Here is a 25211-nt window from a genome sequence, read left to right on the forward strand (position 1 = left end):
GAAACAAATACATCAGCAAACATCTGCAGTGTTTAATTTGTGATACCGAAGCATCACAAATTTTATGGAACGTGCATCATAACACATTTCTGAAAAATGCAATTCTTCTCAATACCAAAAAAAAAACCAAAAAAACCCTGCTTGGTTTATGGTAAAGCTTCTTCCTACAGATATAAGATAGTTTCCAGACATGCTTGTTTTACATATCACACCTCTTACATATTTTATCTCTTTGATATCTAGTAATATCCCTCTGTGATATTAGACCAGTGATCATTCTTTTCTGCTGATACTGACATGCTCAAAAAACAAAAACAGATTATTGTATTATTAAATAGTCCTTAAGGAACAATTATGGCAGAATCATTTGCTTCTTCCCTAACTGCATTATTGTTCGGATGCCCAGTCATTGTTCCGAGTTTTATTTGCTGGTGAATGCCCGAAGAAGGGCCTCCACTTCCGATCGTTGGCTCATCCTTGTAGCTTTGCCCTGATAGCGCCCATGTTTCTCTGCTCCTTTTCCTTCCAGTAGTTCAGCAACTCTTGTGGGAAGAAGAAGAGGTGAATCAGTATGTTCAGTTAGATTGGATTGTCCTTACTCATCAGTTGGGCAATTAATAAAACAACAGACCAGAGCTCCATTCTCAATGGTCGCCAAATTAATAGCTTGATTGTACTTCTTCAACTGTTGTGAATAACTCACCTGGGACCCAGTTTCTCCACTGCTTCTGAAGGCCCTGCCAACAGAAAAAGCCCAGCTGCTTTTTCATCTCCCACAGATAAGAAAAGGAGGGTTTCCTGTTGAAAGGATAGTGTTTCAGATCTAACGATGCTAAACAAATTCTTTACAAGTATAATTAAATCACTGCTCAACAGTGCCACTGTATAGGAATATTTAAATCAGGATTTTGCTCATGAAATGCCCGAATTGCGATTATCTGACAATGGGAACATCACAACAGCCATACATCAGGAACAGTCATAAATCTCCTTGTTCAATGCTATTATATTATGAATGTTCAGTGCTGTTATATTTCATTGAACAAATGGTTGTTAACATGGTCTACCTGTATCATAAGTAAGAACTTCCTTTAAATTTAAAATAGGAAATCTTCAACAAATAAAAGATTTGTTGAAGATTTCCTATTTTAAAAATTCAGAGAAACAAGAAAAGACTCACCGTAGAGCCAAATTCATTTGCAATTGTATTCATAAACTCAGAGTCACCATCTTTTCTGTAGAAAGGAGAAAGATATTTCATGATTCCCTAAGAACAATAGAAAAATTCTTTCCTGTTTTTAAATTTTTATAAGAAATAATTCCAAACTTGCACTCTCATACCACTCTGTGTAACAGATCTGTCAGCTACACAAAAAGGAAACCATCAATGCCTAGATTGGTTTGATAATTTAATTAGTATTAACTTCATCTTTTTTTTTTTTGAAAATTTTTAAGTTTTACAAAAAAAATTCCCTTCCCCAAACCCTCCGAACCCTCCCCTACCCTCCCCCGACCTTTCCAGAGTTGAATACAGGCTTAATTAAAAAAAAATTTAAAAAAAATCTTAAGACACATATAAACCATAAACAAATCTAAATACATTAATTAAACAAATTATAAAATAGTTAACAACAATATCTAAAAAAAATACAAGAAGAAAAAAGAACAGAAAAAGAAAAAATCAAATAAAAAAAGAAAAATTAAAAAATTAAAAAAAATGTCTATAAAATATCTTAAATTTTAAATATAAATTATTCAAAAACTAAATAAGAGAATCTATGGGGTATTAGTAGAATTGGATTCAGAAGCAGAATTAGTTAAAGAATGTATGATTAAATGGGCACAAAATTTTGATGAACCGGTTCCATTAGACACTTGGGAGATTATTTGGGTGAGGAATGTTAAATTTACACAAGCCCAAAATTTAAGGGAAAATTTTTATAAAATGTTTTATAGATGGCATCTTGATCCACAAAAAATGTCTCGTATGTATCCTGACTTGCAGCCTAAATGTTGGAGATGTGGATGTTTGGATGCTACTTATTATCATATCTGGTGGTCATATAAAAATATAAAAGCTTTTTGGATTAAGATATGGTGGAATATTCAAAGAATTTTTAGAAGAAAGATAAAATTTACCCCACAATTGTTTTTGTTAGGTATTGTTTCTGATTGTGATAGTAAAGAGATTATATTGATGTTAAATTTAATCACAGTGGCCAGGTTGTTAGTAGGGCAATGTTGGAAGAAGGAATCTTTGCCTACTTTGCAAGAGTGGTTTCTTAAAGTTTCTTATTTGGCGGAAATGGCAAAGATTTCGGCTTTCCTGAAAGATCAATCGCAAGAGAAATACCTCCTGGTATGGAAAAAATGGATAGATTTTATACAATATAAGTTGGATATAAACTTCAGCTTTTTGGAGATTTAAAATATAACAATGCTTGATGGAGCTTCAAAGAATTTATTATTAAAGTAAAAATAGAGTTCTCAAGATACTAAAATATTCTTGTTGATAACATTAAATATCATTTCATGTTTGTGGGGTATATGGGAGATGAAGGTGACTTCCATTTTCTTGAATTTCTAATTTCTAATTATCTAAGACATTCGTTGGTTCTACCATACTGACATTGTCAGACTGGTGTTGACTCTTAGCAAACATATAAATAGAATTTCTCATGGTGATTTGCCAAACTAGCCAAGCTTAAACATGAGGAGTCTTTTGCCTCACCTGTGTAAGACAAATACTGGCTGTTGAGCTGAGGTGTTTCTGAAGTTCTGCGCTGTAAGAACAGCTAAATCTCTTAGCAAATTCACATTATTCTGAAAAAAGAAGTACATCATGGATATGTTACACTCAATCAATTCCATTCAGCAAAGATTAACCGACTGAGGAAATGTCTGAGCAGAGAAATTCCTAACAAGGTAAAGAAGGGCAAGGATGCAATAAATGTTACTGAGCTTCTCCACCATGATCAAGCTATAGTGTACCCATCTGGATTCTAAATCACATGTAATTTTGTGCTGGGAGAACAAACCTTGAATGATCCTAAAATTAGGTACAATCTGCCTGCAACTGGTTCTCAATCATGTCCTTCTAGAGACTGGACGACATCTTTCCAGTTGAGCCAGAACCATTCTGAAAATTGCATAGTCGCTATCATTCCTGACTAACCCAACTTCCTCAAACCTGATTTCTATATTCTGTCACTAAACATGCTTTTCTGTAAATTGCTTACCAATGTTTTATTTTAACATAAAGTTGTCGGTGTTATCTTGCTGTGGCTACTGTAAAGTGAGGCCTGAAACTTTCCATGGCAGAAAATGAAGTGACATAAACGTACCTTCTGAAGTAGTTTCAGAGAGCTCTGCAGCCTTTTCACAGCTTCTACATGTTCTTCGGGACCATTCCTAAAATACAAAGGCAACCACAGGACTCAGGAAAGACTGTATAGTATCTTATTGAGCGTAAGCTTTGAGGAGAAATTTGTGAGAGGAACAACTTGTGTTAATAGGGGATGTAGAACTGAATTGTAATAGGAATTGCTGTATGATTTCAGAACATTTTTTTTTAGGTTAGGAACAATTTTTCCATACATTACTTATGAACTTTAAATATACTTAAATAAAGTATCTATTCCTCTTAAGTAAATAATTAACCTTTGCGCCATTAATTCTGGATTTAAGAAAAATCTCAAAGTTCAGCTGCTTTTCCTTCTACTGCTTAAGTGGAATTCTCAGGCCAATAAGTCTGAAATAGTTTCTTTGTGATTGTGTGTAGAGATGCCCATTAGTGATATACAAAAAAATAGAATACTTGCTTAAGCAGTGATGTCAGGGCCTTTTCAGTGGCATGGCTTCGATCCAGACTTTTCAGCACCCGATTGCCAGCAAGAAAAATTAAGTTGATTTTGTTCTTTTTCCCCTTTTCTGTACCCAAGAGTTTAACGACCTTTTGAACAAACACATACTAACTCAGATTAAAAGACTTTACAAGCACAAAGAGGCTATTTTGGTTCTGTAGGGCAGTCTGACATGCACATCTGAAGAAATTCAATTTATAAAACTCTTGAATGTGGGGCCTCACCTGCAGGTCACTGAGATTGGAGACATGTGTGCCACAACACATATTGGCATCAATACCTTCAATGCTTATTATCCGAACTGGCCCAGTATGATCATCTGGCAAGCCACGGCTTCTTACCTATAATACAGTATCTGGTTAAAGAAGAATACAAAGTAGTTTCTTTTTCCACTACTGCAGCCCAAACTTACCATCTCAACTTCAGGATCACCCACAGCAAACTCTCGTACCATCACAGGGACTCGAGCTCGAATTTTTTCATTCACACTCTGCTCAAGGACTGTCACCTGATCTACCGTCATTGATGAGGTGTCTAGCTCAATAGTGCTTCGCTGACGGCCCAGCTCCCTACAATGGTTAAAGAAAGGCAATATTCCCCTCACTTGTTATGGAGAAAATGTAGATCCACAAAGAGGATTCTTGGCTGTTCTATGATCTTCTTTTGATTAAGAATTAGAGTGGAATGAAATGGGTACAGCAATATTATGCATGTTTATCTGGAAATTACATAGCTTATTAACCCTTGTGCAAATATGAATTGTGGTGAAATCAGACTTTAATCTCATTCACTAGTTTAACATTCAAACCTTCATTTGTTCATTCATTTATTCATTCATGCATTCATTAATTCATTCATGGAATTTCTAGGCTTGCCAATTCCAGAACAACTCTCTGAAACTTCCCAATAAAAAAAAAAGATAAAAATAATATCAAATTAAATGAACAGTAGCCTGAAGGGAACAAAAACAAAAACATTCATGAATAATTTAAAAAGGTCCAAAGATACATTGACCCAAGGCCCAGGAAAACAGCTAGTTTTTTAAAGGTAATTTAAGGACATGGGCAGAGGGGATTGTACAAATACCTGTAGGCTATAGGATGCTGTTCTAGAAGCAGGGGAAACAATAGAGAAGGCTGATTCCTTGAATATCCTTGATGACACTGTTTGATTGACATGACCCAAAACAAGCCAACTCTGTTGACTCGTAAGAGACAGGCAGACACTATAGCTGACAGTCTCTCAGATAACTAGGTTCTACATCATGTAAGTCTTTAAATGTGAAAACAATACCTTGAATTGACTATGGAACCTTATTGATAATCAGTGCAGCTTGAGGGATACAATTGTTACAAGGGCATAGCAAGATCTGCCTAGCACTGGAATAGCTTCCATTTCTGCATAGACTTCAAAGGCAGTCCCAAGTAGCATATTGCAAAATTCACTTGCAAGATGATCAAAGCATGCATGATTATAGGGAGGGCCTCCTAATCCTGGAACAAGTGCAACTGCACAAGTCAAATCTGCACAAAGCCCTTCCTGACCATAGGTGCCATTTGTTCTTCGAGCAGAACCTGAGGTTCCAAGAAAATTCCCAGATTATGCTCCAATCTGAATGGGGCACTGCAATCTCATTCAGAACCAGAGATGAGAGATCACCCGAACTGGGTAGTCCAAGAACCCACAGTCGCTTGATCTTGCTAGGGTTAAATCCATCCAAATTCCTATAGCCTCCAGGCATTAGAACAAGACTTTGGCAGCATTGCTTGGATGGCCAGAGTCAAAATGTACAAAACCACAATTAACCTCTCTCAATGGCCTCATATAAATACTAAACAAAAACGGTGACAGTGTCAAACTCTATGGCATCTCGCACATCAGGAGCTTCAGACTTGACCTCTCAACTCCGATCAATATTGAGTGGACCTGGACAGTCTAGAAAAATACACAATCAACAGTATCAAAAGCCACTGAGAAATCATAAAGGGCCAGGATAGTTGAACTATTCCTATCTAGACTGCACCATAATTGTCAACAAGCATAATCAGTGATTTCTCAATACAATGCAACTGAAAAGGTCCAGATTATCTTTTTATTCCAGGGCCCCATGTAGTTGCAGTCCAACTAGTTTCTCAACAATCTTTTCCAAAAAAGGGGGAGCTTCTGGTACAGGGCGACGGCGATGGCGGCTACCTTGTACCTGTCCAGCTGGGAAGGTGTCAGAATCGCGGAGCGCAGCGCGTATCAGCTGGCCTGCGGTTCGGAATTCCCTTCCCGGGCAAAGGGAAGGGATAGAGAACGCAGGAGTAGAGGTAGAACCCCTGAACCCCCTCTGGATTCATTCCTAGAGGGGGTGAAAGGAGTGTTCCCTCGGAGCTCCTGCTGATCTCTGCCTCCCAGCTGTTTTTGCTTCTTGGAAGCAAAAGAAACCGCCGCCTCTATCTCCGTGAATATAGCGTCCTGGTGAGTAATTTTTAAAACGGACAGAGCGGCTTAAAGGATTCTTTTATATAGTTTAGGGTTTTATTTTTTTCTTTTATTTAGTTTTGGTTATCTCTCCTTTGTTCTTTCTTTTGTTGATACGGAGACAGGAAATAAGATGGCGTTTTGAAAGTGTCGGAGTTTTTTTTTCCCTTTGTTTCTCTTTTGTTTTTAAAGAACTGGACTTTAATGATTTTGCTTTTGGTTTTTTTTTGTTTCTGGTACTGGATTTCTCTTTCGATTTTTTTTTCTCTTTTTTCCTTGCATTTTTAAGGATTATAGTGCTTTTGCTGTCTTTTTAAAAAATTCTTTTTTTTTCTTCCCCCTCCCCTTTCTTTGGGGAGAAGGGAAGTGAGAACTGTGTCATATAAAATGGCTTCAAAGAGACAGCCGCCTTCTATAACATCTAAGGCGGTCTCTTCTCCTATAACTCTTACTGCACAATCACAACAACAATCTAAACATGTACCATCGACTCAGCCACCACCCTCCCCTCCTTTGCCAGGTCTGTCAGTATAAGAGGTTAAAGGCATAATGGGAGATGCTATGTCTCAAATGAGAGATGAAATGAAGCAATTTGTCATACAGATTAAATCCGAAATTAAAGAAGAGATAAGTGGGATAAAGAACTTATTAGAAGATAATAATACCATCTTGCGGCAAGATATAGTTGCAGCTGTATCAGGCTTGGCTACGGTGGTGGTGAAGCTGGATTCGAGACTAGAGGAAGTGGAAGATAAAGTTGATTCTTTTGATGTGAAATTTCAAGATGTGGAAAGGAAGGTGGAGACTTCACAAGAAGATATTCTTATGTTTCAGTACAGACAGATGGAGTATGCCTTGAGGATTAGAGGCCTTAAGGAAGACATGAATCAAGACCTGATGGAGATGGTGCTTACTGACTTAGCTAGTGCTCTGAATATGGATAAAGGAGAATTACGCAGAGAAGTGGAAAAAATTTATAGAGTCAACTCTTGGATTGCGAAGCAGAAGAATTTGCCTAGAGATGTGGTGATTTATTTTATAAAGAAGTCTCTGCGTAATGAAATTGTACAAGCCTTTTATAATAAGAGATTCCAGATTGCTTCCCAAGATATTATTATTTCAAAGGAAATCCCATCCAAAATCTTAAGAAATAGGAAAGATTTTTCTTTTCTAGTTAATGAGCTTAAAGCCAGATCGATGCCATTTAGATGGGAGATCCCGATGGGTATTGTTCTGAGCCATGCGGGGACGCGTTATAGATTGAATACGGTTGATAAAGCTAGAGAGTTTTATAATACGGTCCTGGGTGCAGGCTCAGCTTCATCTGTTCAGAAATCCTTGAGTGGCAAAGAGTTGGGGCAGCAATCTGAGGCATTAGGTCTGGTCTCTGCTGGGATGCTGCAAGCTGAATGGCAACGTCAAACGGAGGTTAAAGAGCAGAGAATGACCCGTGCAGCTTATAGACGTAAGGAGAAGGAGCAACGCAAGAAAGAGGCCAAAGAATCTTCTTCTGAAAGTGCTTCATCGCCGGTGGGAGGAGCAAGACCCAAGAGTTCTGCAACACATGCAGCAATGGCAGATCTCGAAGGAGTCTTCTCCGGGCTCCTGGCCAAGGGAGATGGCAAAGTTTCTGACCTGGAATGTTAATGGATTGAATTCTCCTCAGAAAAGGAAAAAAATCTTTTACTATTTGAAGCAACATAATAATGATGTTATTTGTTTACAGGAAACTCATATTTTATTTAAGGATCAGAAATATTTAGTTAATGCTCGTCTGGGATCTCATTTTGTATCTTCTGCTCCTGGGAAAAAGGGGGGAGTTGTTATCTATGTGAAGCAAAATTTACCAGCTTGTCTGGTAGAATCAGATCCCCAAGGAAGATATGTGATGATTGAACTTGGCTTATATGGTAAGAAAGTACTTATAGTGGGACTCTATGCACCAAATCAGCAACAGGAACAATTTTATAGGTTGTTACATCAAAAAATAACTTTGTTGGACTATAGATCCGTGGTACTAATGGGTGATTGGAACGGTGTCTTAGATATACAAAGGGATAAGAAAGGTTCTTCTCCTTTTTTTAAACAGGCAAAATTACCTAAAGCCTTTTTTGACATGAAAGAGGACTGGGAACTAAGGGATTATTGGCGAGAATGTAATCAAGAGGAGAGAGATTTCACCTTTTTTTCAGATAGACACCAATCCTTCTCAAGAATTGACTTTTTTTTTATTACAACAGACTTATATAATAGAGTAAAGAATGTAAAGATTTTTCCTAGGTCGTTGACAGATCATAGTCCAGTTTGGATGGAGCTGATTCAAGAAAAAGAGGAAAGAAGATCCTGGAGGGTGAATGAAAACCTATTCAGACAAGAAAAGAATGTTCAAAAGTTAAAGGAGTGTTTAAAGGATTATTTTGCTTTAAATATGTATAAGGGGACTTCAATGTCAATGGTATGGGATGCAGGTAAAGCATTTATGCGTGGGATCTTGATAAAAATGAATAACTGTCATAAGCAAAAGCAGATTCAGAAACGTAAAGAATTGGAAGATGAAATTAAATTAAAAGAAAAGTCTTTGATCTTAAATCCTTCTGATGAAAGCATCAAAGAATCTGTAAAGTTGTTAAGAACACAATTTAATATGTTGTTAGCAGATCAAGCTGCAACTAACTTATTGTTTATGAAACAAAATACATTTTGTAATGCTAATAAGCCAGGGAGATGGTTGGCTTATCAGTTAAGAAAGAAACAGAGACAGAGAATAATAGATAAAATAAATTATAAGGGTAAATTAGTCTCTCAGAAGGAATTGATTAAGAAATCTTTTTTGGATTATTACCAAAAATTATATTAATCTACCGATGTGCAAATCTTAGATATAAATAAATATTTAAGTGAGGCTAGTTTCCCCAAACTGACAGAGGATCAGAAACAGGAAATTAATGGCTTAATTACTAAGGAGGAGATTGCGTTAGCAATTCAACAATTGAAACCAGGGAAAGCAGAGAGATAAAAGCATTTTGGATTAAGATATGGTGGAATATCCAGAGAATTTTTAGAAGGAGGGTAAAATTTACTCCGCAATTATTTTTGTTGGGTATAGTTACTGATTGTGATACAAAGGAGGTTATATTGATGTTAAATTTGATTACAGCCGCAAGGCTGTTAGTAGGGCAATATTGGAAGAAGGAATCTTTGCCTACCTTGCAAGAGTGGTTTCTTAAAGTGTCTTATTTGGCGGAAATGGCAAAGATTTCGGCTTTTTTAAAGGAACAAACGCAAGAGAAATTTCTTGCTGTTTGGGATAAGTGGATAAAATTTATACAATTTAAACTGGATATAAAAAAATATTATATAGCCTTTTCATAATTTTTATTTTTATATATATACATATATATTTTAATGTTATATTTTCCTTTTTTATAAACATAATTTTTTAATTGTTTTTTAATTAAGCCTATATTCTGCTCTGGGAAGCTCAGGGGGGGGAAGGGGGGGTGTTTGGGTGGGGGTTGGGGAAGGGGGGTTTTGTTGTGTAATGTTTAGTTTTTTCTTTGTATATGTTGTTTTTTGTTTTTGTATTGTTTTGTTCTTTTTGTAAAACTTATAAAACTTTTTAATAATAAAAAAAAAAAATCTTTCCCAAAAAAGGGAAGTTGGAAACCAGACATAAAAATGTCTGGGATTATTGGGTCTAGCAATGATCTCTTAACAAGAGGACACATCGCTATCTTCTTTAAGGCCAGCAGAATTACCCCTTCAAGAAGGAAAACACCAATACATTATTTAAACCATATATCATCATCTAAGGGAACCAGGATTTAATAAACGGGTAAGCAGATTAATAGTCCTGAAGATTGTGTCCACTTTCTTTTCAGTAACTACATCAAACTCTTCTCAATTAACAGAGCAAAATCACGCCTGTTACTGCAAGTTAGAGCCCAAATCTATGCAACTTTATCTGCAAAGAGCGTATTCTTCCCAGTAGTCAAACAAAAGATCTTGAGGCTTATCTTTTCCCAGCAAAGAACAGGTCATGCAAAAAAGGACCTCTTGGATCTTTATCCTTATCCACAATAAGAATAGAGAAAATTATATTTTGCCAATATTACTACAATATAATCTCTAATATGAGGTCTTACATACGTTTGGTTGGATCACTCTTCATCTTCCACTAAAGGCATTCTAGGCATCTATGCTGATGATTCAGTTCCTGGCAAAAAGCAAACAACCTCTAGGGACAAGGTACAGAAACAGACCTCATAAAGACAATCCAATCTAACCTCTTGTCACTTGTCATTCAAGCAGAGACTAAGGCCTCAAACAGTTCAACATATCCTTGGTAAAATACCAATCCCTCTGGGAGACCTATTTGGGTCCATCAGGTTCCTGAGGCAGGGAAAGGAAGAACAGCAAGCTGAAAAACAGCAAAGGACTGATGGTAACATCCTCAATCCTCAGATGATATCATAATTGGCCAAGACAAAAACCAGACAGACCCTTGATTATTTGGTCAAGTCCATGGTTGCCTTGAATTCATGAGCTGCCCCTGACTGAATACCATCTGGGGCAGGTGGAAATCTCCTAGAACCATCAGTTTTAGTGATTTTATTGCAAATCTGGCAACAGACTCAAGCAGCTCAGGCAGCATAACAAAAAGGTTAGAGTAGTAGCAAACTCAATTTGCTCCTTACAATCCAATATTGCGTGGAGATCTTGCGTGGAGCCCCAGATTGAGGGAGATTATCAGTGGTCTTGTATGTCTTCCATTTTCTAATTATTGCTCCCACAGTTGATTTCTTCACACCAAGCTGCTTGCCTATTGCAGATTCAGTCTTCCCAGCCTGGTGCAGGTCTACAATTTTGTTTCTGGTGTCCTTCGACAGCTCTTTGGTCTTCACCATAGTGGAGTTTGGAGTGTGACTGTTTGAGGTTGTGGACAGGTGTCTTTTATACTGATAACAAGTTCAAACAGGTGCCATTAATATAGGTAATGAGTGGAGGACAGAGGAGCCTCTTAAAGAAGAAGTTACAGGTCTGAGAGAGCCAGAAATCTTGCTTGTTTGTAGTTGACCACATACTTATTTTCCACCATAATTTGCAAATAAATTCTTTCCAAATCAAACAATGTGATTGTCTGGATTTGTTTTCTTATTTTGTCTCTCATAGTTGAGGTCTACCTATGATGACAATTACAGGCCTCTCTCATCTTTTTAAGTGGGAGAACTTGCACAACTGGTGGCTGACTAAATATTTTTTTGCCCCACTGTATGTATACAAGACATGTATCTGTCTTGGAAACAGACAAATAGCCCTACTCTACTTTTGTTTAACAATAATCATATCCCCTATAATCCTGAAGGTAATCTGTCATCAAAATTAATAGCAGTGATATATCTAACCTCTATTAATTGTTCTATTCCCATTTTTATATCATCTAGATTGGTGAGTGTCACCAGACTGAAATCTTGTCAGACTTTTCAATTTCATTATGGTGCAATTATATATTCTTTTTTTTTTAACTAATTCTGATTTAAGATGAAAGCAAAATATTCTTTATTAATCACAATATTTAGTAACCTTTAGATTTATTGATGAATTTTTACATCAGGTAAAAAAAAAGGATTATTTTCTACCTTTTCTTTAAAAACTACTTGCACTTTTAAGACAGAAAATGATGATATTCTGTTCTTCCCAATGGCTTCAAGAGACATTGAAATATATTTTTGTAGTGGGGGGAGGTGGAGAGGGAGGTGTCAGAATCCAATTATATTTCATCTTTAAATTATCAAATATAGAAACTCCCAATTCTGCCTTCTCTGGATTCTGCCATAAGAGGGAGAGAAGGGGGAGAACAAAGGGGCTTTATGGCCCTCACTTCCTTCTTTACACTTCAAAGAGCTAAATGCTGAATGTGTGTTTATTGTAACCTCGAAGTGTTAGCATACCAAAGGAGAGTAATTGCCTTTCATGTAGTTATCTGAAGTCTCCATCCAGACGGAAGAAAGAAGAAAGGGAGTGGAATTGTGATACTTGAAACTATCACTGGAAGGGGGGTTGATTGGGTGGGACTACTGGGGAACCCCTTAAAACCTTGAATGGGAGAGCTTGGACCCCAAGTCCTGTCTAGCATGCCTGCAACCATTTTCTCTTAATAAAGGATTCCTGTTGGAAGAATTATTCCAAGAGTTCTGTCTTCTTAAGATGCAAAGTGGGGTGGGTCCTTACATTAGACAGGACTTGCAAAATTAATCCACCTGGAAGGAAGACCCTTGCCGGGGGATTTTGCAAAAATTTACCATGTCAGACAATGGAGCAAGAGAGGGGGAAAACTCCCTGGAAAGAGAGCCGCTGACCCAGTTGGAACCTTGCCAGATGTTGGGATCCGAGAGGCCAGATTCCTCAGGAGAAGAAGTGGTGGAGACACAGGACCACAAGCCTCGCTGGTCGATGGGCGTTGGAAAGAAAAGTGAGTGGGGAAAGGAATCAAGAAAGGTGACCCTGAGACGGGGGACCAAGCAACCAGAATGGAAGCAGGAGATGGAGAAATCCCTGCACGCAAGTGAAGAGGGAGGAAGCTGGGCACCGTACTCAGACTGGATCCTAGAGAAAGCTATTGACCTGATGAAAAGAACTCTCAGCTCCCTAGGAGAGGAGAATACTGAACCCTACGGCCGCCCCAGTTCCTGGAGCCGCAAAGGGAGAGACACCGAGGGGGACATGGAACCTGCAACCCCAGGGACATCTACTGATCCAGGAGCTCCCACCCCCTACCGGACCACAGATGGCAATCTGGACGGAAGGCACTACCACCCACAACAGAGGCACCGATCCATTCCAAGACGTCCACCGTTGGAAGTGAAATTCAAAGGGGAGCCAACACGCTTGGGGTTTTTCCTAACCCAAGTCCTCAGCTACATGGAGGAATATGGGCAGGATATTCCCAGCGACAAAGCCCGCATCCGGATCGTGCAATCTGCCCTGGATGGACCAGCTGCGGATTGGGTAGTGAACTTGCATGACTCCAATGCCCCAGAACTCAGTAACTTCAACCGTTTCATGTCCTCTTTGAGAAGACGATTTGAAGACCCCCTGGCTGATCGCAAAGCCCGTGAAAGAATAACAACGATGAGGCAGGGCAAACGCCCAGTGGCTGAGTATACACAAGAATTCCGGGCCATTGCCAGCAAACTGAATTGGCCAGAAGACATCCTCCTTGGCCGTTTCAAAGACGGACTAAACTATGATCTATATGATGCTTGCCTGCCCCGAGGGGACCCACATCGACTTGAGGAATGGTACGTCTTGGCAGAGGAAGCAGAGATCGACATATTGAAGAGGCACCGCCGAGGAAAACAATGGAGCCGCCCCCCGCCTGAGCTGACACACCAACCGGTGAAATCATCGGATACAGCCAAGAAGCAAATGGGATGTTTCAAATGCGGAAGAGAAGGGCATCGAGCTGTAGAATGCCGCTCAAAGGCCCCCCAGCACAACCCAGACAGATCCCCAATCAACAAACCCGGAAAGTATTCAGCTAAGCCAAAAGAAACGGCCATGAGAATGATGGAAATTGCAGAAACCCCCACCTCTGCTCACCAAGGGGAAAGGACTCCAGCCTACACCACAGGGCCGGTGGATGCCTCAGATGACAGCTCGGAGGGCGAACCCCTGGTAAGTGGATGCATCACACCCATCTTCAAAACAGTGACTATATTAATCCCCCCCATGCCCGAAGCTGTGAAGGTGAAAGCCTTAATAGACTCTGGCTGTACCCGCTGCCTCATTAGCCCAACACTAGTGGGGAATCTGGGCATCCCATCCAGGAGACTGGAACAACCAATCTCATTTGGCCAGCTAGATGGATCCATAGCAGGGGGGGTGCCAGCTACCCTAGCCACTTTGCCAATACATCTCTCCCTGGGCAACCATGAAGAGGACTTAACGTTTGTGGTGACCCCAGGTATGGAATGCCCAATGATTCTAGGGATGGAATGGTTGAAAAAATGGAACCCCTGGGTAAATTGGAGGACGACAGAAATCAAATTCCCGAAGGGGGACCCTATGGACTTAAAACCCCAAGGGAGGCTACCAGAATCAAGAATAGAAAAAGCATCCATAGGAGAGGAAAAAAGATTAACAGAAATACCAGAGGAATATAGGGACCTTGCTGAAGTCTTCAGTGAGGAGAGGGCGAATGAGCTTCCCCCCCACCGACCCACAGACTGTACCATTGAATTCAAGCCTGGGGCAAAACTCCCGAAGCCCAGATTATACTCCATGAGCCCAAAGGAGAAGGAGGAAATGGAAAGATTTATAAAAAAAAACCTGGAGAGAGGTTTCATTGAGCCAGCCAAGCCTAAAGTGGCTGCCCCGGTCCTTTTTAGAGAGAAGAAGGATGGCTCTTTACGTTTATGCGTGGATTATAGGGCCCTGAATACAATCAGTGAAAGCAACCTATACCCGCTGCCCCTCATGAAAGACATGCTGTCACACCTATCGAAAGGGAAAATTTTTTCTAAACTAGACTTAAGGGAAGCTTACTATCGAGTGAGAATCAAGGAAGGGGACGAATGGAAGACTGCATTTAACTGCCCCATGGGGTGCTATCAATTCAAAGTCTTGCCATTTGGATTACAAGGGGGCCCTGCAGTCTTTATGCAATTAATCAATGACGTTCTAAGGGAGCACCTGTTTAAGGGGGTCCTTGTTTACTTGGACGACATTCTTATCTTTACCGAAACAAAAGAAGAACACGTCAAACTTGTCAGAGCGGTTTTAAAGAAGCTGCGAGCCGCTCACCTATATGCCAAACTCTCAAAATGCGAATTCCACCAGGAAAGGATAGACTACCTAGGCTATCGCATATCCCCACAGGGCATTGAAATGGACCCAGAGAAGGTCAAAGCAGTACTAAATTGGGCACCACCCCGCACAAGAAAGCAACTACAAAGTTTCCTGGGCTTTGCAAACTTTTACCGCCAATTCATCCCCTCATTTGCCCAGATAGCCTTGCCCCTCACTAACTTACTAAAAACGAAGGGAGCATCCTCAGTAAAACCTAGCCAGCCACTAACATGGACAATGGAGTGCCAAGCAGCGTTTGAGAGACTAAAGAGACTTTTTTCTGCCGAACCAGTACTAAGGCACCCAGACATGGACAAGCCCTTCGTAATACAGGCAGATGCAAGTGATGTGGCAGTGGGGGCTGTGCTATTACAAGAAAATGATGATGCAGTATTGCAACCCTGTGCATATACATCCAAGAAACTCACGGAAACAGAACAGCGCTGGCCCGTATGGGAGAAGGAGGCTTATGGGATACGTTGGGCATTACTCACGTGGCGACAGTTCCTGGAAGGCAACAAAATCCCCTTCCAGGTGTGGACTGATCACAAAAATTTAGAAGCCCTGAAAACTTCCAGGAAACTCAATCCCAAACAAGCCCGCTGGTCCCAGCATTTTCACCAATTCCAATTTAAACTCAAACATTTACCAGGAAGAAAGAACTTCCTGGCAGATGCTCTATCTCGCATGCCCCAATATAACAGCGCACGAACCACAGACTCTAGACCAATAATGGCAGAGTCACAACTGGCAGCACCAGTAACCACAAGAACCCAAGCCAAAATAAAACCACAACTGGACAGCCAAACTGGGATTGAATTCAGAAAAAGCTTGGAAACAGATGAATGGTTCCAGAAAAACAAAAATGTGTGCACAATGAGAGACGGGTTGCCTTGGGTAGGGGAAAAGTTATATATACCAACAACTCAAAGAGTAACTTTCATGCACCTTTGCCATGACACAAAATCAGCAGGGCATTTTGGATTTGTAAAAACTTTACATTTAATTAAACGGCAATTTTGGTGGCCATCCATGAAAAAGGACATTGAAAGTTATATAGCCAGTTGTCCAAAATGTGCCACGGCAAAGAGGTTGCAAGGGAAAGTGCCAGGACTATTGCAAACAGTGGCAAGTCCCTCAGCCCCCTGGAGAGAAATAGCCATGGATTTTATAGTGGAATTGCCAGAAAGCAATGGGAATACTGTGGTCTGGACGGTCACGGACTTGTTTTCCAAACAGGTGCACTTTATCCCTTGCCAAAAGATTCCCACTGCAAAAGCCTTAGCAAAACTTTTCATCCAACACATTTACAGATTGCATGGGGCACCCCAACGCATCATCTCTGACAGGGGGGTGCAATTTACGTCTGCATTTTGGAAGGAATTTTTATCCCTCTTAGGAACCACTCAGGGACTGACATCTAGCCACCACCCTCAAGGAAATGGGGGGGCTGAAAAAATGAACTCAGTACTTAAGCAATATTTAAGATGTTTTCTTAGTTTCCAGCAGACCGAGTGGGCGGACTTACTCCCCTTTGCAGAAGTTGCCTACAATAATGCAGTCCACTCCAGCACAGGTTACACTCCTTTTCAAATAGCCACCGGTCAAAGCTTCAACCCCATGCCAGAATTAACCCCAAACGAACCAACGATCCCCTCGCTGAAAGAATGGATGGAAAAATTACAAAACACCTGGCCAATAGTCAGAAAAGCACTAGATGAAGCTAGGCAGGCTTACAAAACACAAGCCGATAAAAAAAGGGTTGAGCCTACACCATTCATTATAGGAGAGATGGTGTACTTATCTACAAAATACCTAAAGTCCCTACAGCCCTGTAAAAAACTTGGACCAAAATACATAGGACCTTTTCCAATTAAAAGAATCATAAATCCAGTAACAGTAGAATTAGAATTACCCAAAAATCTCAGGCAAATACACCCAATTTTTCATTGCAGCTTGCTGAAAAGAGAGCATCAGTCACCTCTACGGCCAAAAATCCCCCCACCACCACCTCCAATCATGGTGGAGGGTGAACAACACTTCGAAATAAAGGAAGTCCTTGACTCTAGGAGATATCATGGAGCAACTCAGTACCTAGTTGCCTGGAAACACCTCCCTCCCTCACAAAATGAGTGGGTCCATAAACGTCATGTCAGAGCCCCGAAGCTATTGAAGAAGTTTCACACAGAGTATCCTAACAAGCCTGACTAAATTTTATACTTGTGTTTTCTTTCAGGTGGATTTCTCTTATTGTTAAGAGGGGCCGGATGTCAGAATCCAATTATATTTCATCTTTAAATTATCAAATATAGAAACTCCCAATTCTGCCTTCTCTGGATTCTGCCATAAGAGGGAGAGAAGGGGGAGAACAAAGGGGCTTTATGGCCCTCACTTCCTTCTTTACACTTCAAAGAGCTAAATGCTGAATGTGTGTTTATTGTAACCTCGAAGTGTTAGCATACCAAAGGAGAGTAATTGCCTTTCATGTAGTTATCTGAAGTCTCCATCCAGACGGAAGAAAGAAGAAAGGGAGTGGAATTGTGATACTTGAAACTATCACTGGAAGGGGGGTTGATTGGGTGGGACTACTGGGGAACCCCTTAAAACCTTGAATGGGAGAGCTTGGACCCCAAGTCCTGTCTAGCATGCCTGCAACCATTTTCTCTTAATAAAAGATACCTGTTGGAGGAATTATTCCAAGAGTTCTGTCTTCTTAAGATGCAAGGTTTGTTTTTTGCTTTGTGTGTAATTTAAAAAAAATACTGTAGTTCTCTAAACATAATTCATTAACTAGGAATAGCTAAAGTAACATCACTATGTAGTTTTATAAAATTAGCAGGTTACGTGTGCAAAAATCAGTGGAAGACCACAATCTATTCCTTGGTAAGCTAGAAAAAGGTGGAATAGCCAACATCACCACCAGATAGCAAACCGTACTCAACGAGTAGTCCTCAATGGTACTACATCCACATGGAGAGAAGTAAGCAGTATCACAAGGCTCCATCTTAGGCCCACTACTCTTCAATATCTTCATCAATGACTTAGATGAGGGAACTGAAGGGGAAATCATCAAATTTGCAGATGACACCAAACTGGCAGGAATAGCCACCATCCCAGAAGACAAACTCAGGATCCAAAAAGATCTTGACAAACTTGAACAATGGGCCCTATCCAACAAAATGAGCTTCAATGTGGAGAAAAGCAAAGTTTCACATTTAGGCAGGAAAAATGAAAGGTACAAGTACAGATTGGGCAAGACCTGGCTTAAAAATAGTAACTGTGAGAGGGACCTTGCAGTACGATCACTTAACCATGAGCCAGCAGTGTGCAGCAGCAACCAAAAAAGCTAATGCAATCCTGGGTTGTATAAACAGAAGCATAGAATCAAGATCACATGAGGTATTAGTACTGCTTTATAAAACCCTAGTAAGACCACACCTAGAATACTGCAGTCAATTTTGGTCACCATATCACAAAAAAGATGTTGAGAGTTTGAAAAAAAAATCAGAGAAGAGCAACTAAGATGATCAAAGGCCTGGAGACTAAAACATATGAAGAATGGCTGTAGGACTTGGGTTTGGCTAGTCTAAAGAAAAGAACAAATAGGGGAGATATGATAGCAGTATTCCAGTATTTGAGGGGCTGCCACAAAGAAGAGGGGGTCAATTTATTCTCCAAAGCAGCAGAGGGCAGGACAAGAAACAATGGTTGGAAACTGATCAAAGAATCAATCTGGAATTAAGGAGAAACTTCCTGACAGTGAGGACAATTAACCAGTGGAATAGCTTGCCCCCAGAAACCGTGGGTGCTCCATCATTGGAGATTTTTAGAAAGAGGCTAGACCAGTGATGGCGAACCTTTTAGAGACTGAGTGCCCAAACTGCAACCCAAAATTCACTTATACATTGTCAAGTGCTGGATGGGTGTGGCCCATTGGGTGGGCGTGGCCCATTGGGTGCACATGGCTGCCGTGGTAACGGCAGACTGGGTGGGACTAAAAAGTTCAATCAATTCCAACTTTGCAAGATTTTTTTTTCCCGCGAGAAGTTGAAATTGATTGATTGAATCTTTTGGGTTTTTTTGCACACGGCAGCGGAGGCCTAAAGCGAAAAGGGTTTATAAAGCCCAGCTGAAGGCCTAGGACTGGGGCGATGGTGCGTGTGCCCACAGAGAGGGCTCTGATGCCGCCTCTGGCACCCGTGCCATAGGTTCGCCACTACTGGGCTAGACCATCACTTGTCTGAGATGGTATAAGTGATGGCGAACCTTTTAGAGACCGAGTGCCCAAACTGCAACCCAAAACCCATTTATGTATCGTCAGGTGCTGGATGGGCATGGACCAACGGGTGGGTGTGGCCAATTGGGTGGTCATGGTTGCGGTGGTCATGGCAGACTGGGTGGGCATGGCCGGGGTGGGAGTGGCCACTTCGATGTTGTGGGGGCCAGGCAGGGTTGGGGGAGATACAGGAGGTCTCTGGCGGGTGGGACGGTGGCTCGTCCTGTGGGGTGAGGCAAGGCAAGGCAGGGCGGCTACTGCCTGACACCATCGGCTCCCGCACATAGCAAGTGCATGGGGGCCAACTGTGTCCATTATCAGCCACAGTCTGCCGGCCCCTCAGTTTTGGTGCGACGTGGCTGTTTGCCGCTTCGCGTGTTGCACCCAATGTGGGTGCCATGAGGCCGCAGAACAAGCCAGACGGAGGTAAGGAACCGGTATACCGGTTTCTTACCGCCAGCCAGCTTGTTCCACAGCCTCATGGCAGCGGCAATGGGCAGAAGGCTGCAAACGGCTGGTTTCAGTGCACTGTGGCTGTTTGCCTCTGGCCATGGCCACTTGCTGCCTCACGAGTCACCCCCATCCCCATCGCAAATCTTTCCAGAAATTCACCACAAAGGATGCCCGGCACGAAGGACGCCAACACAACTTCCAGGAGCCAGAGGGCCGCCTCATGGCAGCGGTATTGGAGGCAGCAAACAGCCAGTTTTGGTGCAACATGGCTGTTTGCCTCCGGCCACAGCGATTTGCCACCTCGCGTGTCACACACAATGCCGCTGCTATGAGGCCATGGAAGAAGCCGGGCGGAGGTAACTTTCATGAGAAGTTGGAATTTTTCTCCCCAAAAAACATGCACACGGCGGTGGCGGCAGGTTGTGAAGGAGAAATGGCACGGGGCTGGAAATCAGGTAAGGAAAGAAAGGCAATTTCTGGGGGAAGGATTTCTTTCCTTATGTGCCCACTTGTTCTGAGGCTGCTTTCCGCTCAGGCACGTTGCTCTTTCTAATGGCCCAACTGCCCACTTCAGTGCCCTCCCTCCCCAAGCCTCCGGCGCTCCACCTGCTGCTTTAGCTGGCATGCCGACCCCCACCTCAACACTCTGCCCACCACCACCCAGGATGGCTGTTCTGGGGCTGCAGGGGCTGGCCTGGCATGGGAAGGGCACACACCCCACCCTCCCGCCACCATGCAGGTTAAGTTGCCATGGCCGCCCCCACCCAAATGCCCTCGCCTCCCCCAAATGTTTTTTTTACTAACCTGCCTTTCAGCTGCATTCCATTTCTCCATTCGCTTCTCAGCCTTCGCCGAGTGTTTGTGGGACTATCGGTTAAAAAAAAAAGTTCCATCAGACTTTCTAACTTCTTGAGATCTCATGAGAAGTTAGAAAGTCTGATGGAACTTTTTTTTTTTTTTACCGATAGTCCCACAAACACATGGCGAAGGCTGAGAAGCGAACGGAGAAACAGAATGCAGCTGAAAGGCAGGTTAGTAAAGAAACAGCTGGGGAGGCGGGCGCGGCAACCTTACCCTGCGCGGGTATTGATGCAGGTTGCTCATGGACAGAACTGAAGGCCTAGGACTGGGACCACAGCGCATGTGCCCACAGAGAGGGCTCTGCGTACCACCTGTGGCACGCATGCCATAAGTTCGACACTATGGATATAGGTTCTCCTGAATGAGCAGGGGGCTGGACTAGAAGGCCTCCAAGGTCCCTTCCAGCTCTATTCTATTCTATTCAATATTATTGGAAAATCTAAAAAAACGAGCCAAATTATCCATGAAATCTCCAATTTATAATCAGTCTGAAGACAGACATGGCAGACTGAATACATCAATTACATACTGGGGGGAAAGTCAGCTGAATCTAAATTACCTAATTGGGGTGAATAAAAAGCTTGAAACTTAAAAATCTACTTTCAGGTTAATAGAGCATTGTATTTTTTAGCTTCAGAATATGCTGTCAGGCATTTCATCAAAGAAAGATAAAAAAGGCAAGTGATTTTTGTGTATTGTTAAACTAAGAGCCCCACCATGGCTTTTTGTCCCAGAATCCTTATTGTAAAACAATGACTTTATTATATAGTAATATATTCAACTCTATAATCTTCATCATAAGGTTTATTCTAAGCTGCAATCCTAATGGCTGCAACCCTTATTTTAATACTTTTTCTCCGTTCCCTAATTTCGGGACCCTAGTCTAAACAAGAATTCCAATAACTCAAAAGCATATACATACATTTATGCATTTTTATTTGTCCTAATTAAAATATTAACAACAATGGGTTTTTATTTTCTAATGAACTATATGGTTATCTGTTCTTTTTACAGAGGATTTTTGTTAATAACTACTCTACAGGGTTTTAAGTCTGTCAGCATTACCTGAAAGAGTTACATTTCTACAGATTTTGCAACTTACCTCTGCTCTAGTTTTAGAATCCACAAGCAAGGAAGAAAAAGAGAAGAATTGCATCCTGCTTACCATGATGTTGTCTTGTATCCAAACATCAGATCTGCAAGTGCTGTGATGAGATGTTGTCCTGAAACAGATAATTATTCATCAGCTATTCAAACCCTTTCTATTAGGTTTCTTTAAGTATTCTGTATTATATCACCCAAACTAATGGACATCACATGCATTAATTCTTCACCTGAATGCTGCTGCATATGGTCAAGCCGCCGGTCCCAGTCCAGCACTAGTTGTACCTTAGTTCCTGGCTCAAGTGGTGTCTGGATAAAGTGTAAAGCATCTGGACCTTGTCGGGTGACTCTGAGAACAGGGATATCATTAATAAATCCCCGGTCATCAGGCTGGAATGAAGAAATTTAAAGTTAAATCCCAGCTTCTGAGGGGCGGAAAGCACCCTCAACAAGATGTATAAAAGAGACAAACTTAGTTCATAAATACTTTATTTGTGGGAAGGTTCTGGGGAAAAATTAATAAATGCTATCCTTTCCATAGATATCCCAAAATAAATGTTATTAATGGAAGAGCAACAATGAATGATTGCACAAATAAAGGCATTGCTCGATCATTTTTATATTATTAATTACTTGAAGTAAACATTTCAATTATTATGAATCTCATACCAAAGGTTTTTAGGAAGAATCATAGTCACTCCAGAATTTTCAAACTATGTAACATACCTTAGTGCAATAGCAGCAAACGTATGGCACGGGTGTCAGAGGCAGCACTCGGAGCCCTCTCTGTGGGTACACGTGCCGTTGCCCCAGCCTTGCCTCCCCCCGTGACCCCCTCTCCAGAGCCCCCCTGAATGAAAGTCGCATCTGAGCGTGGCCCATATGGAGCAGCACAGCCAAAGACATGGCAACCAGGCAGCATAGACAAGACTCTGCCCTCACACCCCATAGTGCACATTGATGCTGCAGGGTGCGGGGCAAAGGGCGTGACCGCCATAGGGCTGCTGGGCTGCCTGGGCGATCTGCGACGGGCCGGGAGGTGGTGAGTGGCCCTGCAGGCAGGCGGGGCGGGCGATGGGGGGGGAGTGGGGGCGGGGCCAGTTTTTGGGCACTCAGTCTCTAAAAGGTTTGCCATCACTGCCTTAGTGCAATCCAAGCCTTTCTATTTTATGTTAAAACTGTTTTCAATACAACTTATTCTTGAATTACCTCATTAAGTATCTAAATACAAATAAACATGTTTAAAAGTAAAAAGAAAATCATGTATTCCTAACATATATTGACCAATTAAATTTTTGGTTTTAAAAACAGAAAGTGATACTTAATATCAAGCAACATATTAAGAAATGTATAATAATTTACAAGTCTAAAATAGTTTGAGAACAATTATTAGTACCTGCCCTCCACCCTCTGGGAAAAGAATAGTGTCTTCCAGGATGACATGGAAACCTTTCAAAATGTTCTTTCCTCTAATTTCTGTAGATAATTTTGCCGGGCAACAGGACACCACCTGGGTAGTAAGCTTAATAGGAAAAGGAAGGGATCTTTAGTTTTGGTAGAGGCAACTATCACATAGAAAATTGAGATTAAAGAGGTGTATCATGTGCAAGCCAAGAGTGATGAACAATGAGAAAAATTATGTTTTTAATAATAGCCTTCTTATCTGTAAATTCCTGGGGACAACTGCATACATTTTGTAACAATTATTACTTTCAGCAAATGATCCACTTTCATTTCAAACTTCCATTTTAATATTTCTGTACTGCATTTTAATTCTGTACCATGTATGTCAGCTTCAGAATCCACAATAAATCCATTTTATTAGTATATAAATTATACTTTTTAAAGATGTCCAATTTCACTTTGGTTGCCTTCTAAATGCTTCACAGATTAGAAATATTTGAAAATGAGACCAAAAAATATAGATGTGGCCTCGAGGCACTTTCCTATTAATTACAGTGAGTCATAACTCTGCTCACAGACAAGTTATTCATGGGCAAAGGGCAGTTAAGCTTCACTCTTTCCTTTTGCTTTCCTGGGCTTTCCTTTTCTACTGACCTACAATGTATAAGCAACTGATTTTTACATCAGTATATTGTATTGTGGAAACAATTAGATATATTCTGTATTACAATCCATTGTCTTATTAGTTGTATTAGAGTAAACTATAATAAGGAATACATGGAATGGCAACAATTGCTTAGGGATGAAATCAGGCCTACCTAAGAATCATCTGCTGTATATAGAACTGTTCCTTCATTTAACGGGAATAATGGGCTATTTTGGGCTCAAAAAGCCCTGTTGATTTCTAAAATTCTGCATCTGTTGAATACAGAGGAACTCTGCAATTATTCATTTCAATTTGTGTCTTTCCAATTCTGGATAAGGCCCCTTATCTCCTTCTGGAGATTGGAAAGATTACACCAAGAATCCTTCTCCAGCGCAAAGGGATGCAGAATAAAACTGTAAGCATTCATCCTCCCTCCTCCTCCCCCACGAATAGCGGCAATGACCACGACTTCATAGCCATCACTCGCCCGCATCCTTCCGCACCTGCTGAAGCCAGCTGTCCCGCTGGCACATAAACGCCATGCAGTCCCTGAAGTTGGCCCACCAGGAGACACGAACTACCGGCGCCTTTTCTCTCCCCGAGACAACGCACATGCGCGACTGGCGGCCTAAGGCAGGCAGCAAAGGACATAATTGTTACGTTTTTCCAAGTTCGCTATGTCGGGAGGGCGGGGCCAACGTTGGCCAATGAACTATTTGTGTGTTTCGTGACCTAAGAATTAACTTTAAAGTCTGGGCAGCGAGGGCGAGCGTGGGGTGGAAGGTCGAGCTCAGTGAGAATGTTCACGGGGCTGTTTTTTTCTCCTTGCGGGGAAAGGCGGAATAAAATACATTTGCTGCTATTAAAAAAACAAAGAAATCTAAAGGGACCTTGGAGGTTTTCTAATCCAGCCCCCTATACCATTTCAGACAGTCTTTTTTTAAAAGCCTCCAGTGATGGAGCACCCACACTTGAAGACAAACCGATCCACTGGTTTATTCTTCTCACTGTCAAGAAATGTATCCTTAGTTCTAGGTTGCTCCTCTCTTTGGTTAGTTTCCAACCATTCTGGTGCTCTGTAAAATAGGTTGCCCACCCCTCTTCTTTGTGGCAGCCCCTCAAATATTGAAACACTCTTATGTCACCTTTTCACTAGACTTTGTTGTTGTTGTTGTTAATTGCGAAGTCGTGTCCGGCCCATCGCGACCCCATGGACAACGTTCCTCCAGGTCTTCCTGTCCTCTACCATCTTCTGGAGTCCATTTAAGTTCACACCTACTGCTTCAGT

At 41.3% G+C, this 25211-nt stretch overlaps 1 protein-coding gene across 3 annotated transcripts; it reads right to left on the minus strand.

Annotated features, from left to right (window-relative positions):
• Positions 1-26: 26 nt before the first annotated feature.
• Positions 27-25104, minus strand: LOC120297997 (alanyl-tRNA editing protein Aarsd1-like). 3 transcript variants are annotated; one of them, XM_039321298.1, is made up of 12 exons: positions 24427-24560; positions 23270-23395; positions 22104-22222; positions 21935-21992; positions 4276-4432; positions 4088-4204; positions 3822-3952; positions 3345-3411; positions 2732-2823; positions 1181-1235; positions 704-798; positions 27-542 (listed from the first exon to the last, which is right to left on the minus strand). In XM_039321298.1, exons 2-12 carry the CDS (start codon positions 23314-23316, stop codon positions 422-424), a joined length of 1059 nt encoding a protein of 352 aa, XP_039177232.1. In that variant the 5' UTR covers positions 23317-23395; positions 24427-24560; the 3' UTR covers positions 27-421. The 3 variants fall into 3 exon arrangements, with proteins under 3 accessions (XP_039177232.1, XP_039177231.1, XP_039177233.1); XM_039321297.1 differs by having other exon boundaries at positions 22104-22263; positions 24427-24465; XM_039321299.1 differs by lacking the exons at positions 22104-22222; positions 23270-23395 and having other exon boundaries at positions 24427-25104.
• Between the last annotated feature and the right edge of the window lie 107 nt (positions 25105-25211).

This window comes from Crotalus tigris, unplaced genomic scaffold (genome assembly GCF_016545835.1).
Source record: "Crotalus tigris isolate CLP2741 ecotype Arizona unplaced genomic scaffold, ASM1654583v1 scf7180000023724.639413, whole genome shotgun sequence".
Classification (NCBI taxonomy): domain Eukaryota; kingdom Metazoa; phylum Chordata; class Lepidosauria; order Squamata; family Viperidae; genus Crotalus; species Crotalus tigris.